The sequence below is a fragment of the Pelodiscus sinensis genome, chromosome 2 (assembly GCF_049634645.1).
Source record: "Pelodiscus sinensis isolate JC-2024 chromosome 2, ASM4963464v1, whole genome shotgun sequence".
In the NCBI taxonomy this organism is placed as follows: Eukaryota; Metazoa; Chordata; order Testudines; family Trionychidae; genus Pelodiscus; species Pelodiscus sinensis.
In genome coordinates this window covers 6,840,992-6,858,167 of record NC_134712.1, presented here as the reverse complement: position 1 = coordinate 6,858,167, position 17,176 = coordinate 6,840,992, and the positions used below count along the sequence as shown (strand labels likewise).

Sequence of the window (17,176 nt, the reverse complement as noted above, 5' to 3'; positions counted from 1 at the left end):
ACACCTTTCTCGAGGGCACGCCACGTGACTGCCACATCCTACGGGTACTGAAGAAGGTCATGTCTGATCAGCCAGACTCTCCATACTAGGTACCAATCCCCTGACATGCTGAGCCCCCTCGGCGCTGGGTTCCAGCCAGAGGTATGCTGCTCCTCTTACCAGAGACACTCCGCACCTCTCAGGATCAGGCCCCAGAGGGAAGATCACGGGAACAAAAAACCCAATGGATCTGGACATGGAAAATAATGTTTATCGTATTCCGTTTGGATATACAACACGTCATTGGTAACTCCAGAGAGGACCCATGTCACGGCAATTGCTGGGTACTGGGGAGCGGGGTACAAATAGGCTAGATCAGGTTGGCCAACCCATTAAACGAAGAGAACTGAAACAGCGGCGGAAAAAATGCGAAGAGCCACACTAGAATTGTTAAGGGGGGATGGGGAAGGGGGGCGTTGCCCCTTTAAAAAACACGGGCTTAGGCTTTTTGGCCACATCAGGCTCCCGCCAGCTGCCGCCATCCTGCGGACACCAGTTTGAATCGCTGCCGGACTGCTCCCCTGCCCTGGTGAGCACAGGGAGCTGGGGGCCATTTGGAGGGGTGCAGGGGCAGCTTTGCGAGCTGCACTTTTGGGGGGGGAATAGCCGCATGCAGCTCGTGAGCCGCGAGTTGGCCACCCCTGGGCTAGATCCTGCACATGTCCTGGCAGTTCACCAGCATATATATGGGCTGCACAGCCTTCTTCTCCTCACTGTGCATGGACAATTCCCTCTCGAGCAGTGCTTTGTCCAGACGACCTTTCAAGGAGTAATAGCGGAGAGCCACATTGCGCCAGTCTACTGCCTCCTCAATGTGCACCGGCCCTGCTGGCAAAGGGCTTCGAAGGTGCCCGCCTAAGGACAGAACAAGAGACAGTTAAGAGGGCAAGAAGAGAAAGTCACCCATGCGTACCAAAGCTCCTCTCCTTGGAGTCCCTCTACCTGAGGGAGTTGGGTCAGCGCAGGTATCCGACACCATTGCTCTCTCCTGGATGAAATCAGACTTGCTCAATTGTTTGCGATTATATTGCCTCCTGGTGCCTGGAGGACTACACGGATCTGCCCCACAATTCTGCTATAACGGAAATGAGATTTCCCATTTTGTTCCAGTGGTGGAGGTCTCAATTAACTGGCAATTACGATGTCCGCGTGTGTTTGTTTACAAAACGTCACAAACTCAGGGCCATAAAATCTATTGGTTGATATTATTTGTAGCTGAGTTCTTAACTCTCAGGCTCTCAAGATTAAAGAATCTTCTGTAAATTACTAAATTATCCAGTAAACTATGATTCTTAGAGTTACTGAGAGTTAGTGGGTTGGTGCATTATATTTTGTATTTGATATGAATTTCTGTCAGTGATTGCAGCTGATTTAATAGCATAGCTTATGGAAAAGAGGCTGCTAGCAGAATACACACTTGACACTCCGATTTAGAGAGCAGTTGTTTGGTAAGGGGAGATAGAGCCCTTCACCACTAGTTTATGGGTTCAAATCTAGCCTGTATCAGACTGAAAGCTGTCAGCGGCCATATAAATTAAGCTGGTCTTAGTCTGGTGCGGCAGCTGCTCAGAGAAAACCAGTACAAATCAAGAATAAATGTGTCTCTGGTTTTCCTCTTGCTGCGATGCCAAATGTATTCCGTCCCACCCAGCCACAGCCCCTCCTGTCTGTCTCTGTGATAAGAGCAGGCTCAGAATGGCCCGCGGCCACTTCTCTCATTCTGAACCCCGTTCCTGGTGACTGTGTAGTGAGACAGCAAGGAGTGATGGAAACACCCCATCCTCTACTGCTAAGGCAATGAAAGAGCAGGAGACGCCCACTCACCAAATATATGCCCCCTCCCCTCTCCAAAATTCACTCAATGTGCTGCGGAATTCCATTGGGCTTATCTGATTTGTCGACGTCTGGTTTCCCCTCTTCAAACTCACAGGGTTGGCCTAACCAATGGAAAAGAAACCTCCCTTCCAGGCACCTCCAACAGCTGTTCCAATAGCAGTTCCAAGCCAAGCGGAGTTAACAGCAGAGGGGGAGGAAGAATCTTTGTGGAGAGTCATGTTAACGCAATGTTGTGTTACACTGATGGACAGTTTGGCCTCTCCAGACAAAACACAAGCAGCACTCTTACTGCTTTGCAAACTGACTCCTAAAGGCCTGAACCAACAGCACTAAAGCAAAGACAGGCAACTTAACAAACCCACTCTTGGCTCATTCTGTTGTGCCTAGATATGGTAGCACATGCACAAGCTCATTCTGCAGAGCATCCTTGAGCCACAGTATTTCCCAAAAATGGACAATACTCTTAGGACGTGGAACAACAAAGGACAGCAAAGGGGGACAAAACATTCAGATGCATAGATAAGGGAGAAATCATGAACAAATACGGAGAACTAGCGTGCTGGAGGGAGAGAGGAAGGCAATTGCAGCAGACAGGAAGGCGAGGATTGCAGAGGAAAAGGAGATTTGCACCAACGGTACCGACGCTGTACAGAAATAACAGAAAGGAAACGTGGCATCAGCCCACCCACACAATCTGAGGATCCCGGCAATACAGAAAAAAAACAACAGGATCGACTGTTCACCTTCCTGAGGGAAAGATTTAGAATCGAGGAGATGGAAAAGATCCACTAGGGTATCAATGGAGGATTGTTCCATGTCTGGAGCCCTCCAGCAATGGGGTTTCTTTCCATTTCATTATCAAATATCTCTTCTGATTGGCACTCCCCTGATATTTATTCTGGCCACATCTACTCTATTGGGAAGATTGATGCCGCTGTGGTCGATCTTCTGGGTTTCGATTGAATGGGTCTCGTGAAGACCCACAAATTTGAATTGAGAGGGCGCCCCTGTTGGCACTGGTACTCCAGCTCCTCATGAGGAGTAAGGGACACTGATGGGAGCGTTTGCTCCTGTTGACCTCCCGCGATGTGGAGGGTGATTTACAATATGGCGACTCCAGCTACATAATTAATGTAGCTGGAGTTACGTACCTTAAGTCAACTTTCCTCTTTAGCGTAGTCATGCCCTCTGCATTTTCCTTTGCTCAGTCTCAGAGGCACACCCTAGTGGTCCACCCTATGTAATTTGGCCCTCTTCGGGAGGTCAATGGTGGATTTCCAGCATACAACTCAGCAAAGGGTCAGTACCTTCTGGTGATACTTGTGCCATCCTCTTGTCAGCGACCCTAATCCAACCCATGGACGTGTGAGCCAGCATATTGATGGATCGTGTGTCGGAAGCACTGTCCAGGTCTTCCTCTTCATTGATCAGATCCTGCCGTGCAGTGGAGCACAGTTTACCTGGGAGGAGCACAGAACCTCAGATGAGTAGGACTGTGTACACACATGATCAGAACCTATATAGTGAGGACTTATCTTCATGTTTTCCCATGCTTGTCTGAGTATTTTGTTTTTGACACAAATGTGCTAGCAGGTTTGTGAGATACACGTAGTTTATGCTAATAACCCCCTTCCCCATCCTTACACCGGAAATTAGTGATGGACAAACCTTGGAGATTTGAGAGGTTCAAGGGTCCCAAAGTTTGGATGTTTATTCAAGGCTTACGTGAGTCTTCTGGGCTTGGACATCTCCAAAGACTAGGCTCTCCAATGAGATTTCCACAGCTGCTTGATAAGATTTAGATGAGACTGGAAATATCTCAGCAATGACAGGACCTCAGGTCAATTTGGGCACAGGGTTGTTCCAATTATTATTGACAAATGATTAATTAACAGATGCAACAGTTATTATTATTTTCTAATTATTTTTTCACTACGGCTACGTCTACACTGGCCCCTTTTCCGGAAGGGGCATGTAAATTTCACCAGTCGTCGTAGGGAAATCCGCGGGGGATTTAAATATCCCCCGCGGCATTTAAATAAAAATGTCCGCCGCTTTTTTCCGGCTTTTAAAAAAGCCGGAAAAGAGCATCTACACTGGCCCCGATCCTCCGGAAAAAGTGCCCTTTTCCGGAGGATCTTATTCCTACTTGAAGGGCACTTTTTCCGGAGGATCGGGGCCAGTGTAGACGCTCTTTTCCGGCTTTTTTAAAAGCCGGAAAAAAGCGGCGGACATTTTTATTTAAATGCCGCGGGGGATATTTAAATCCCCCGCGGATTTCCCTATGACGACTGGTGAAATTTACATGCCCCTTCCGGAAAAGGGGCCAGTGTAGACGTAGCCTACATGTCCCCAGCTGTGGTGCTAGGCTACTAGATTATATTGGAGAGGTCACCGAGACTCAGGATTGGAATGATTGGATTATCCTTCTTCTTGACCCCAAAATAGAAAACCAATATCCATTTTTAATTTTTGTCTCTGAACAACTGTCAGATAACATCTGAGGGTTACTGTAATTTTTGGAGTCAGTTTTCAAGCCATGGTGCCTACAGTTCAGTTCATGAATATGCATTTAGGTTCCTAAAAAGAAGCTCCTATTTGGATGTCTAAATGTGGATTTTTAGGAAGTCATCTTTAGGGATCTGAGTTTGTAAATATCATAGAGCTTTATGGGAAATGCCCCCTCACTAAAAAAAATGGTTTTGGATGAAATTTAAAGAAAAATGCATTTTTTGTCAGGGTTTTGGGTTGGTTGGGGTTTTTTTTGGTCTATGAAAATGCCTCAACGTTTACAGTTTTCAAAAATGAAAAAGTTTCTGATAGGCAAAAATAGTTGGTTTTACTGAAAATTTTCCTCTGATTGACTTGAAAAATTTTTGGTTTTCAGTTACAAAACCCCTTGAATTTTTCAATTTGGCAGTGGGCATTGTTTTTTTTAAAAAAACAAAAAACAAAACAAAACAAAAAAAACAGATTTTTGAGGGGGTGAACAAGCCTTTTGTCATGGAAATCTCCAGTTTTCCCAAACAGACATTTTTCATTAAAAAGCAAAACAAAAACTTGTCCAACATCTTTCCCATTACCGCATGCCCTGTACTAACATGCTGAAGAGGAGACTAAATTCAAAATAAAAACCACATTTGCTGATTTTAACCTCCTTTCCATTTGTAAGTTGTCCGTTTTCTTGCAGTTTTCTTGAATTTAATACATTATTAGATTTTATTTGTCAGATTAGTTTTGGTGAATAATTCTTGTCCTGTAAAAGTTTAATATCTGGTCAGCTTAGGCAGGTCACAGAGCACTGATTCTGATCTTTGGCAGGCTGAGTTTAACACTTAGAACTGTGGTTACAAAATTCACGCTCCAAAAATATGTTCTCATCTTCACTTTAGCATTCGTAGCTTGTACCAACTTTCCCACTATGAACATGCTCTCTGGGTACAATTCACCCACCGAGCGAGTGAACACAGAGAAGTTAGATTTTCATTTGAGCAGCATATTTTTTCAGATGTTGTCTCTGTAGGACATTGTTCCTTTGGCGGGCCAGGGGTACTAAGCACTGGGTCACATTTCTGAACCAGACAGCTGGGAAAAACATGGAAGGGAACACAATCCATAGTTTGCTGGAAAATCACCACTTTCAATGCCAAGAGGGTCTGAAAGGACTGAGAACGGGGCCCATGCCAGTAAACGGCCCTGACACAAACCTATTTATAGTAGGTCTGTCTAGGGTGAAGTTTAGTCCATTGACTTCATTTCTCAGGATCAGGCCCTCAGTCTCCTGGGATTAAATTTCTCACAGAACCACAGAAACCGGAGATGGGAAAGATGTATAAGCTTATCTTGTCCACATAACCAGGCGAGAGTAGTGCAGTCTCTAATGGTATATTTTCAAGTGCCTAGTCCAGTTTACATTTCAATATCTCAAGCAATAGGACTGTTTGTTTTTACTATTGATGTTAGTTCTTAATGACAGCATGAAGGGGGAAAGGGAAGGAAAGAGTCCAATGTTATACTGGAAATCAGTTTAGTCTGTTCCTCAACGCTATTATAAACTAATCCAGATTGTATGGTGATTCCACAATAGTTAAGGTTGTTTGGATGCTTGGCATCCCTTAATGTAACTTGATTTCTTTCAAATTTAGCTTTAATTGAATTTCCTGTGTTGGTAATGCTTGGTTTGAGGATAATTACTACATTCCTGTAATTACCCTTAAATTATGGTCACATGCTCCACCTCAATGCCAGTTCGATATCCTTCTTATCTTATGTATCCTGGTTCCAGAGCTACTTGGGAAATACAACACTATCATGTTTATTACTTTTAAATCATGCATGCTTGGTTCTGGGTTTGGAGAGGAACTGTCCACGTCCCACGCATGTAGGACAGGGCTATATGTATATGAAAACCCCACCAGTACAATTATACCACGTTTCCTGAAACATTCCCCCTCTAATTGGTGTCCGTGGAATAACAAGGCAACAAGCCCCCAAATCTTTATTTTAAAATAAATTAAAACTGGTCTCTTTGGAGATGTAATGCAGCAGCCTCAGGCCACCTTCTACCCCATTCTCTTGTATGTCTGTGAAAAGGACCTATCTCAGAAAGAGGACCTACCTCAGAAAACCTTAGGCTTCCAGTTTCATCCTCTTTTCCCTTTAAATATAGTTCCATTAGACTTGGAAACATTTTCCCCTTACTTATCCTGCCCCTTATCTACCCCACTGAGGTCCAAGGCAGGACGATCATTGCAGAAAATGATGGGCAAAGTTGTGTCAGCATACACAACGTTCTATATCATGATAGGGGTTGGGAAAGTGGAACAGATAGACCTATGAATTTGGAAGGAAAGGCAATCCAAGGTCGGAGGGGCTAACTACCCCTCTTGACCGTAGCAAATGATGCCCCAGGGCTGAGGTAGTCTCGTTCTTGATTGGCAAGGTTTTTTGGCGTATGTGCCCAAAACCTCCGTATTGCACATGACTAGCCCACATTTTGGTGCAGATGTAGGGAAAGTGATTTGCTGCATTGCCTGAAATGCAGTACAACGTTAGTACAGTTAGTACGTACCGTGGTAACGCACATATTACTGAGAACTACACTGGAGGTTCTGAGTTCTCCAGATTAGACACCCACTGCTGGTTCGTATGGAGTGTATTTGGGCTGTTATAAACTGGTTGGAAATTTTCTGATGGAAGGAACCCTTGTTGGAAAATCCGGATTCACTGATGCACATGTCAATTTTGATGCATTTCGTATAGGGGAAGAAAAAAAGGATTTGGATTTAAACTGAAACTTTCCATTTTGACCCTGCTTACTGGAACATTTGGGGTTTTTTTCTGTTTTGAAATAATTTTTCACTTAGAAATGTATTTTAAAATATAAAAATCTCAAAATTGGAATGAAATGATTTGATTCACCTGAAATGATCCCTCCCCCTCCAAATTGATTATGTTTTTGTTCTATTTTGGAAAGGTTCTTTTTTTCAAACTCACCAAATTTCCCTCGATCCCACCCCCTTTGACCCTCAGCCCCGTCCCTCTGAGAGTGCAGAGCTGTCCCCGCAACTTTCCTGGGGGCCTGCAGACACTGTCAGCTTCGCTGGGTACAGCACAGACTGTCCCCTCAAGGAAGACCTTCATAAATCTAGATACTGCCATCTGACATGATCCCACTTTCCAAAGTTCCTCTAAAACCCCTTACAGCTGCCGATATTCAACCATGTCATTTCATTTCTGAGCTTAAACTGCAGCAAGGGAGGTTTAGGTGGGACATTAGGAAAAAATTCCTCACTGCCAGGGTGGTTAAACACTGGAATAAGTTGCCTAGGGGGGTTGTGAAATCTCCATCTCGGGAGATACTTAAGATCAGGTTAGACAGACCCCTGTCAGGGATGGTCTAGATGGTGCTTGGTCCTGCCATGAGTGCAGAGGACTGGACTCGATGACTCTCGAGGTCCCTTCCAGTTCTTCTATTCTATGATTCATCAGAACTTTGGGAACAAACGCAGGACTGCAAAGTAAAAAACATTGTGACACACATCTACATATGCATGTGCCGTCGTACCTCTGTGTTTGCAAAGTATTTTGATGTAATAGAGAAGATTTGTGAAGAGGTTGAAGGGGGAAGGTGTTCCAGACTTCCTAGTCATGTCCCTGATGAGCACGGCCCTGCCAAATTTCCACTCAGTGTCAGAATGGGCCTGTATCCTCTGGTAGGTGTCGCTCATCATGGCGATCAGCAGGTTGATCAGCACAATCAAGGTCACAATCAGGTAGACCCCAAACACAAAGCGGATGATGACGAAAGTGAACTGGGGCGTGCGGGTGAGCGAGGGAAGAGACTCCGGGTCAACGAGACCAAACAAGGAGAAGAATAACGTGACCATAATGACAACAGGATCCTGGACAGCGGTGCTCACAGTCACATTCCCATCCCCCGCTGAGAGGTTGGCCTTTGGCTCAGGGTAGACTGGCTGGTAGATGGAAGACAGCTGCATGGTGAAGGCAAGGTGAAACAAGCCTAGGATGACCGCGAACCTGGTGAGATCCTTCATGAGGTTCCGGATTATGACCGCCCAAGGGCCAAAGAGGTGGTGGAAGGTAAGGAACTCCAGGAACTGCACAAAGGAAAGCGTCATGGCCACCCCTAGGAAAATATTCCTGGCAAACAGGCAGTGCAAGCGATCTGTGTCAGTGAACATCGAGGCCAGCAAATGGCAAAGGAAAGCAACGGACGAGAAGCTCAAGACAAAGACTCTGATCCAAGCCAGGCCAGCCCTTTCTCCAGAATGGCTGACCTCCGTGACCAGTGTCCCCATCAGCCACGCTAAGAGCAACCACTCGTTCCAATATGGCACCATGTGACCTTCATAGATGGGGCTAATGGGGGGATACACGATGGTTAGGATGAAGAGGATGAGCAAGAAGATATGAGAGGCCAAGTGGCTCATGAACTTCATGATGGGAATTTTATGGAACCTGTGTTTCAGAGGCAGGGAGAAAACCAGCCACATGGGGGGACATGCTAGGAAGCAGAAGAACACGAGGGCTATCTTCCAGGAGGCCCACTTCTGGCTGCCATACCAGACTTCGGTCAGGTATTTTTGCACAGCCGGATGCGCTACTACGTCCTTTTGTTCACACTCAATTAACGAGTCCAGCATGGTAGTGCCTCTGTGGTCCACTGCCCGGAGAAGGTAGCCAGCGCTTCTACCTCCTGAGGCCAGCGTCAGGAGCTCTGTGGCCATGCTCTCGGTGTACTTGGCAGCGGTCAGCAGGTCTTTGGCACGTTCCTTCTCCTTCAGGGCAGCCATGTTGAAAGCCCGGGAAAGCTTGATGGCAGTGTCTAGTGGAGCGGAAGAGTGAAGGACAAATTCCTCAGTCACCTTGTTGTTGTTCACTTTCCCACACACCATAAGGTCAAAGATAAACTGGAAAAAACACACACAAAGATCTCAGTTAATAAGAGAAAGAGGAAGGATTGTTTCACGCATAAGGCACTGGGTTCAATTCCCAGGTCTGCTACAAGCTCGCTCTTCAACCTTGGTCAGCTCATGGAATCTCTCTGGTGTGTCAAACCTTATTCTGTAAAACGGGTATAATAATACTGTTTGTGTTGCCTATTTACAAAGTAAACTCCTCGGTGCCGGGATCATCTCTTCCTATATGTGGATTTAGCACCTGGTACTACTGTAATGCAAGTCACAAAACAATGCGTAACACTTCACAGACAGACTGACCCATAACACGTCCCTGTGTAAGGCAAAATCATCATCGCTGCTTTATCTGTGATGAAACAGAGGCAGAGATTAGGTGACTTCTTAAAACCACAGAAGGATCATCTGAGCTGGGATTAGGACTCTACAGTCTGTGCTCAGGGGTCATAACTAAACTCTGGATTTAGTAGAAAAAAAATCCAGTTTGAGATTGAGTATTCTCCCAAATGCCAGGAATATTCACATATCTTCCACCAGAGACGGAGAAGGCAGCATCATATAAAAGCTGGTTGTGTGGAACTAATGTTCAGTGATGTTTCTTTCAGCTTCTAGAAGAGTTGGATGAATAGTGGATTTCTAGATTCATTGGCAATCTTGACAAATTTTTGCACATGAAGAAATCCACTACATTTTCAATTTGGCTTGAACAAAACATTTCTTGCCAACAAAATCAAACTGTTTCGTTTCAATTTTGACTGTTTTTAACACTTCTGAAATTTTGTAAAATAAAAATGAAAGGAAATTTTAAAACCAACAGTCATTTCCAACTGAAAAATTGAAATGTTTCATTTTGAGAATGTCAAAAGGAACCATTTTGATTTTTTAAAAATTTCTCCCCCTAACCAAACAATTCAGCGAAATGGTCCCCTCACGAAACAATTAGGTGAAACAGTCCCCTCACCAAACAATTAGGGCTACATCTAGATTGCAAGCCTCTTTCGAAACAGCCTTTAGAAAAAGCCTCTTTGGAAAAAGAGTGTCTAGACTACAACCAGTATGTTAGAAAAAGCAAGCTGCTTTTTCGAAAGAGAGCACCCAGGCAGTCTGGATGCTCTCTTTCGAAAAAGCACAGTTTGCATTACATAGCGCCTTTTTTCGAAAGAGCGCTTTTGAAAAAAGGCGTTATTCTTCGTAAAACAAGGTTTACTGCGATTGAAAAAACTGCCACGTTCTTTTGATTTACTTTCGAAAGAACGCGGCAGCAGTCTAGACACAGGTAAAGTTTTTTTTTAAAAATGACCACTTTTTTTTGAAAAAAGCCTGCAGTCTAGAACCACCCTAGGTGAAACAGTTTAGTATCACTAAATCTGCATTTTTCTTCCCCCCAAAAAAGTTTTGGCTGAAAATTTTTGCCTCTCTCTAGTCTTTAGTAACCTATAACTCTAAACTCCGGGAACCACACTCTCATTGCTACCACAGATGTGACTAAGGACTCTATAAACACCTCAATTACTGGGTAGCAAGGGTAAGATTTTGCAAATAAGAGCAGGACCTATGAGGGTTTGCTCACGCCACTTTCCAGAGCTCCCCTACCTTCCTGTCCTCAATCAGTTTCAAAGTGGTGGTATTTTTTTTCAGGAGGAAGCTCACTACTTCTTGGTGGTTCTCAGCAGCTGCATACTGGACAGGGATCCTTCCCTCCTTAGACTCGAGAGTGGGTGTGGCACCGCTCTCCACCAGCAGCTGAACACTGGCCAGGAAACCCGATTTGGCAGCCAGGTGCAGTGGAGTCCAGCCTTGCTGTGGAATTAAAGGACATTCAATGAAAACGTGGCATCTACTGGCTGCAGGAGCCGGGAAGTCACATAATAGGGAGTGGCCCAGGAGGGGTGGAATCCCCTTTAACCAGAATCGCATGACACTTTCCTGCCTGGCAGGTGATGGGCATGTTAGAAATCCATTGTCTGCTAGCTGGTGTCATGTGACAGCCACGCTGCTGTCAGGAATTCAGGGCAGAGGGGTTTGGAGACACTGTATAGCATCCCTCATGACATCAGGTATTATACATGGCACTGGCCCAGACCCAGGCTTGGCGTGAGACTCTCCAGGAAAAGAGATAGCCCAGAAAGTCTGATCACCGCTCACTTTTCCAGCAGGCTGACATCTACCATGCGAGCAATCCTGGTACCTTGTCGGTGACATTGATCTCCGCTCCCTGGCCCAGCAAGGCCCGCACCATCTCAACGTGGCCATTGGCGGCTGCCAGGTGGAGGCACGTCCGCCCTCTCTTGTCTCGGAGATGCAGCTGGGCGGTGGATTTGCTCAGGAGGAGCCCAGCGACGGCAGTGTGTCCGTGCTGAGCCGCCAGGTGGAGAGGGGTAGAGCCCTACGCACAAGAGTGGGCTGGTGAGTGTTTTACAGGGTCGGGCACTGGGATGGGATGGCTCCATGGTTACGAAAGGGAACTAAAATCACTGTCGGACGCGGCAGGGAGGGCATCTCTCTCACAGCAAGGACAGAGGCTGAGAACTAGGGGTCAGGAAGAGTGAACTATCCTGCACGGCTAGAGGGGACTCCTCCAGGACAGAGCTGGGGACCACTGGCCGAAGGCTAGGTGGACAGAGCTTGCATTGCAGCAGCTTCTTCTGCAGAGAGAAAAGCTGTTTCCGGGGGTGCAACCCGGCACCGTTCGGTAGCGCTACGTTCACACAGAAACAACCTGCGTGGACGGGATGGTCTGAACCAGCCTGCGCTGGAGCAGCCCAAACGTGCATCCCATCCCAAGAGACGGATGCATCACGGTGGCCTTGCTGGCCTCATAGAGGCTAGGCCCTGAGAGTTGCCCCACAGGGCTTGGTTAGCCTCACCTTTGGGGGAGACATAGGGCAGCCACAGAAGACATGGAGTTCTGTGACACATGCCCTGGGTCTGCCCCTTTCCTCCCCACCCTTGCCCTGCGTCTCCTATCTTCTTCCCCCTCCCATCCCTGCTCTGCCCCATGGACCCTCCTCCCTGAATCCAGTCTGCCTCCTGTATCATCTCCTTCTCTCTTCCGCTTGTGGGGCTGACCCCCTCAGGGTCACCTTTCTGTCATTGCCAGTGCAGAGTCAGAGCAGCCTCTGGCGAGGGAGGTGGAAGCTCCCGGAGAGACCGTTACCCAAAGTCAAGGCTCAAAGCCGTCCGCCACCCCTGGCAGGCTGCAGCCTTCTCCCGGTCATAGCCAGCCCAGAGCAGGGTGGCCCCTCCGTGCGTATATCGGCCCCAGGCCGAGTGTGGCAGAGCTGGGCCGGTTTCTTACCTGCAGGCTGGTCTGACAATCCACCTGTATGCCGGGGTAGTTGAGCAGCAGCCGGACCAGACTCTCGTGTCCCGACTGGGCAGCCAGGTGCAGCGGTGTGAACCCTGACTGAGATAAATCACACAGACGGTGGCAGGGCCTCTCGGATGCCCTAGACTCCTGGGCACACCGTGAAGACAGGGCAGTTCCCAGACGTTTCCCCTTAGAGTCAGGAACCAGAGCAGCTGGTCCCCATTTTCTGCTACTCGTGCCTGCAGGCAGGCTGTAATGATCCGCATTCCTCTCTCTCTCAGACGCCCTGAACCTGCTGCAGCCTTCCCCATGTGTACCTCAGGACTTGTGGAGAGGTGGCTTGGTGCCGAAGGCTCATAGTGGGGGCCTTATGCTGGCTCTCCCGAAGCCCCTTGTGGACAGCTCCTGCTGTCACCTGTATGTGTTGTTGGATGCTATTTGGCCTGCCCCGGCTGACAGCAAAGCTTTCCTGCCTCTTTGCTGCTGGCCATCACCCACTCCTGTGATCGGAGCTAGGTGTGCGATGATCTGGGGGAGCAGATCAAATTTGGATCTAGAAACTACGGCTCTTCTGGCCCGTTCCTCCACTGGGGCCAGCTCACTGCAATGCCTTCCCCCGCCTCTAGAGCTGGCTGAAGGGTGGCAACTCCATTTCGTGGCCGTTTTTGAGGTTTCCAAATGTTTCTGTTCTGCGTTGGAGCAACCCTGATAACGTTGAAAGGTTTTCACGGGACCGTGCCTGACTGTGTAGCCGTGTGGCTGGGGCACTGCCGTGGGAGACCCCTGCTGTGCCTGATTCAGAGGAGCAATTTTAATCCCAGAGAACCCTAAATCAGATAGAGCAGGGGGTTGAATCTGGGGGTTGAATCTGGATCTCCCAAATTTCAGCCCAGTGACCTGGCCTTCAGCCCAAAGCCTGCCTAATGGAACTTCATGGAAACCAAAATGTTTCTGCTTCCCACAACTAGTATATTTGGGCAGGAACGTTCCAAACAGCTCTACCCACCTCCCCAGTCCTGGCACAAGAGGCCCCGTGGGAGCCAGGGTGCAGCATTGGGGTCTCTATGCCATGCAAATTCCATGTACAGCCCAGCTCTTTCAATCGGGGCCTTGGAGCTATAAGGCTGTCACCTTGTTACTTGTCCTCCCGGCCTCCAATTTCTGACCCTTCGAAAAGCCTTCCTGTGAAGCCAAATCCATGCCGTGCTCCTAACCAAGGAGAGCAGAGATGGGAAGAGGCAAAGGCAGATTTCCCAGGGTGAATACAGGGGTAAATCCGTCTCCCGGCTCCCAAGGGAGAGAGGAACCAGGGTAGCTGTGTCACACAGAGTGGAGTGACATAATGCAGGGAGTTTGAGGAGGGCTCTTCATAACCAGCCTGCCTGCCCCAGGGCTAGGGTCCTTCCATCAGAACATAGAAGAGAGTTGTGGGCCTAGAAGGGAGTAAGATTCCAGCTGATGTGGAAATTACTTGCACAATTTTGATCTACAGTAGCAGTGCCACCAGGAACCAGGACTTGGTCCCCAGCAGAAGACCCCTCTACCAAACCTGTTTATAGAGGAGAGGCCTTGCGCCTAGTGTAACCACCACCCGGCAAATTTGAACCTGGGACCTCTGAAGCAGAGTATAGGAGCCTCTACCCTCTGAGCTAAAAGCCACCTTGCTCTCAGCCCATCCCGTAGAGGTCTCTTGGTCTTAACTGTTGCTGTGATCTAGGTACCACTTGCATTGCTCAGTAACCACACTCGGGCTATATCTACACTCGAGGCTTCTTGCACGAGAAATATGCAAATGAGGCTAAGCATGGAATATCGCCAAGCCTCATTTGCGTACCTGATGAGCCGCCATTTTTGCAGAAGAGGCTCTTGCGCCAGAAGGAGCTGTCTACACTGCCCCTTCTTGCGCAAGAAAAATCCTATTGCGCAATGCCACTACGCCGATTATTTTAGGAATAAGGACATTGCGCACAAGGGTTTTCCTTGCACAAGAAGGGGTAGTGTAGACATAGCCTAGGTGTGTGGGTTACATACTTCCCCTAAAAAAGGAAGCACGTCCTGAGCTTCAGAGACCCACTTGTAACCACCACGCGACGGATTTGAACCTGGGACCTCTGAAGTGGAGTATAGGAGCCTCTACCTGCTGAGCTAAAAGCCAGCTCGTTCCTAGCTCATCCTGTAGAGGTCTCTTGGTCTTAACTACTGCTGTGGTCTAGGTACCATTGGCATTGCTCAGTAACCACACTAGGGCTATGTCTACAGTGGCGGGTTCTTGCGCAAGGGTTCTTGTGCAAGAAGTCTTGAGCAAGAAAACATCTACACTGCCATGTGTGCGCTGTGCTTTTGCTCAAGAGCTCCCATGGCAGTGTGGACACTTTCTTGCGCAAGAAAGCTCTGATGGCCATTTTAGCCATAGGGGTTCTCTTGCACAAGGAATCCCTGCCGAGCGTCTACACTGCCCTCTTGCGCAAGAGCTCCTGCGCAAGAGGGTTTACACCTGATAAAAAAGAACGTAACTCTTGCGCAAGGAGCCCTCTCTTACCACGCCGTACTGAAAATTTACTTGCGCAAGAGCAGGCGGGCAGTGTAGACGCTCTGCGGATTCTTGCGCAAGAACAGCCGTACTTGTGCAATAACCTGCCAGTGTAGACATAGCCTGCACGTGTGGGTTACACTAGCACACAGAGAAATCAAATGATTCAGTTCCACAAGCCCCCACGTTCTTTGGCTCCATGGAAATGCACAAGTAGATTTGGGACACGGTGTCTCAGCTTGTCCCTTAATCCTGGCCGGCTGCCGTAGTACCTCATTGCTTTGCTCCTTGACCTGCTGTCTGTTGGAGGTGAGTTGAGGAGGCTCGCTGCGCATGGCGGCCAACCCCCTGGCGAGCATGTCTCGGACGAAGTCCAGCTGGCCATAACGTGCTGCCACATGAAGGGCAGTAAATCCTGTCTTGGAAGGGAAAGAAAAACACAGCCACAGTTCAGGGAAAACAAATGAAGATTTGCTCTTTTAAACGAACCAGAGCGCTCCCATTTAGCATGCGATCAAAGCATAGTACGGGCTTGACAGCTGGCAGGAAGAAGGTTAAAAAGGAGAGGTCACGGAAGACATGAGAATGACAGGAACGAAAACAAAGAAGGGGAGGGGGAAGAACGAGCGAGTTGGAGGAGGAGGAGAAGGCGCTTTTGGGGTTACACAACATTTCAGGAAGCGTCCTCTGCTTCTGGCATCTGTAAGCGATACTGCAAAGGCTCTGCGCAGCATCAGGAAAAGACGGCCCCTGGCAAAGCAACAGAAAGCGAGCTCTGTGATGGGTGCCAGGGCGCTTGGGGTTCTAGGCCTTTCTCTGCCAGAGGCCAAGGTTTCAGAGCAATTTCCGGTCTCTCTGGTAGTGGGGGCTCAGCTTGATAAAATAAGCCTGATTTTGTGGAAGTCCTGAGCACCTACGCTCCGAAAATTAAGGCCCCTTTAGGGCATCCAAAAACTGAGACCCTCAAAATTCACTACAGGTTGAACCTCTCTGGTCTGGCAACATCCGTAGTCCTTGTTTCTGCACCAGAATTGTCCCGGGACCAAAGAGCCCCTGAAGTAGAGGTTGCCGGCACCTGGGAGCAGAGCCAATCTGGTCAGCTAGGAGCAGAGCCCCAGCGGCAGCCTGGGGGCAGAGAGCCCGCAGGGCTGGCTGCTGGGCGTGGAGCCCTGTCGATAGCCATGTGGGACTGTTGGCCAGGAGCAGTCAGAGAGCCCGGTCAGAGACAGGGAACATGGCCAGCAGGGGAAAACGAAGCCTGATGACCAGGCACCAGGAGGGAAGCCTGGCCAGAAGGCTGGAGCCTCCCCAGGAGAGCCTGGAGGCCTCACCTCCCTGGTTCAGAAAACTCCCTCGTTTGGGGCCAGTCAGGTCCCAGGATGCCGGACTAGGGAGGTCCAAACCTGTAGTCACCTGTGGAAATCTTGTCTTGGTCTCTCTGGGCCCCTGTTTCCCTTCCGTTCAATGGGGACACTAATGCTCCTTTTCTCCCACTCTCTGTCTGCCTGGGCTCTTTGGAAGCTCGTTGGGGCGGAGCCTGTCTCTCATAGGGGTACACACAGTGCGCGACACAGCAGGAACTAGCCATGACCAATGACTGTGTGTCCCATGCACTTCCCTGCTTTGAGGTGTGGCCCTATCTCCACTGGACACAGAACCAGGTCGCGACACTCACCAATGACCCCATCACGACAAACACCGGCTGCGTTGTGTCCACACCGTGGCTGCTTTCACGTTAAGCGCACCTGCACCGCCACACCCACGCCACAGGCGGCAGGCCCCCCGCTGGGCACAGCCAGCGACTGCTCACTTACCTTGGTGCTGGCGATGCTCAAGGAGACGCTGCCCTTTAAGGCCTCCAGCACGCTGAGGTGCCCATGTTTGGCGGCCAGGTGAATTGCCGTCATTCCTTCCTGAGGAGCAGAGGAAAAGCATCGGGGCCGAGTGCAAACCCCAGGGTGCTGTCACTGCAACGGAGGAAGTGGGAGCGAGGGGCAGAGCTTTTGAGCAGGCCTCCTAGGG

The 17,176-nt window shown here is 48.7% G+C and overlaps 1 protein-coding gene across 1 annotated transcript in view; it reads right to left on the bottom strand.

Moving 5' to 3' along the window:
* Nucleotides 1–241: 241 nt before the first annotated feature.
* Nucleotides 242–17,176, bottom strand: part of LOC102455565 (uncharacterized) — a 70,369-nt gene continuing 53,434 nt past the window's right edge. The window contains exons 21-28 of the mRNA XM_075920042.1: nucleotides 16,969–17,067; nucleotides 15,427–15,573; nucleotides 12,613–12,720; nucleotides 11,503–11,700; nucleotides 10,908–11,114; nucleotides 7,943–9,308; nucleotides 3,183–3,335; nucleotides 242–894 (exon numbers count right to left, since the gene is read on the bottom strand). Coding sequence (XP_075776157.1) covers nucleotides 686–894; nucleotides 3,183–3,335; nucleotides 7,943–9,308; nucleotides 10,908–11,114; nucleotides 11,503–11,700; nucleotides 12,613–12,720; nucleotides 15,427–15,573; nucleotides 16,969–17,067 — 2,487 coding nt within the window. The 3' untranslated portion in view covers nucleotides 242–685. The remainder of the gene's footprint in view (nucleotides 895–3,182; nucleotides 3,336–7,942; nucleotides 9,309–10,907; nucleotides 11,115–11,502; nucleotides 11,701–12,612; nucleotides 12,721–15,426; nucleotides 15,574–16,968; nucleotides 17,068–17,176) is intronic.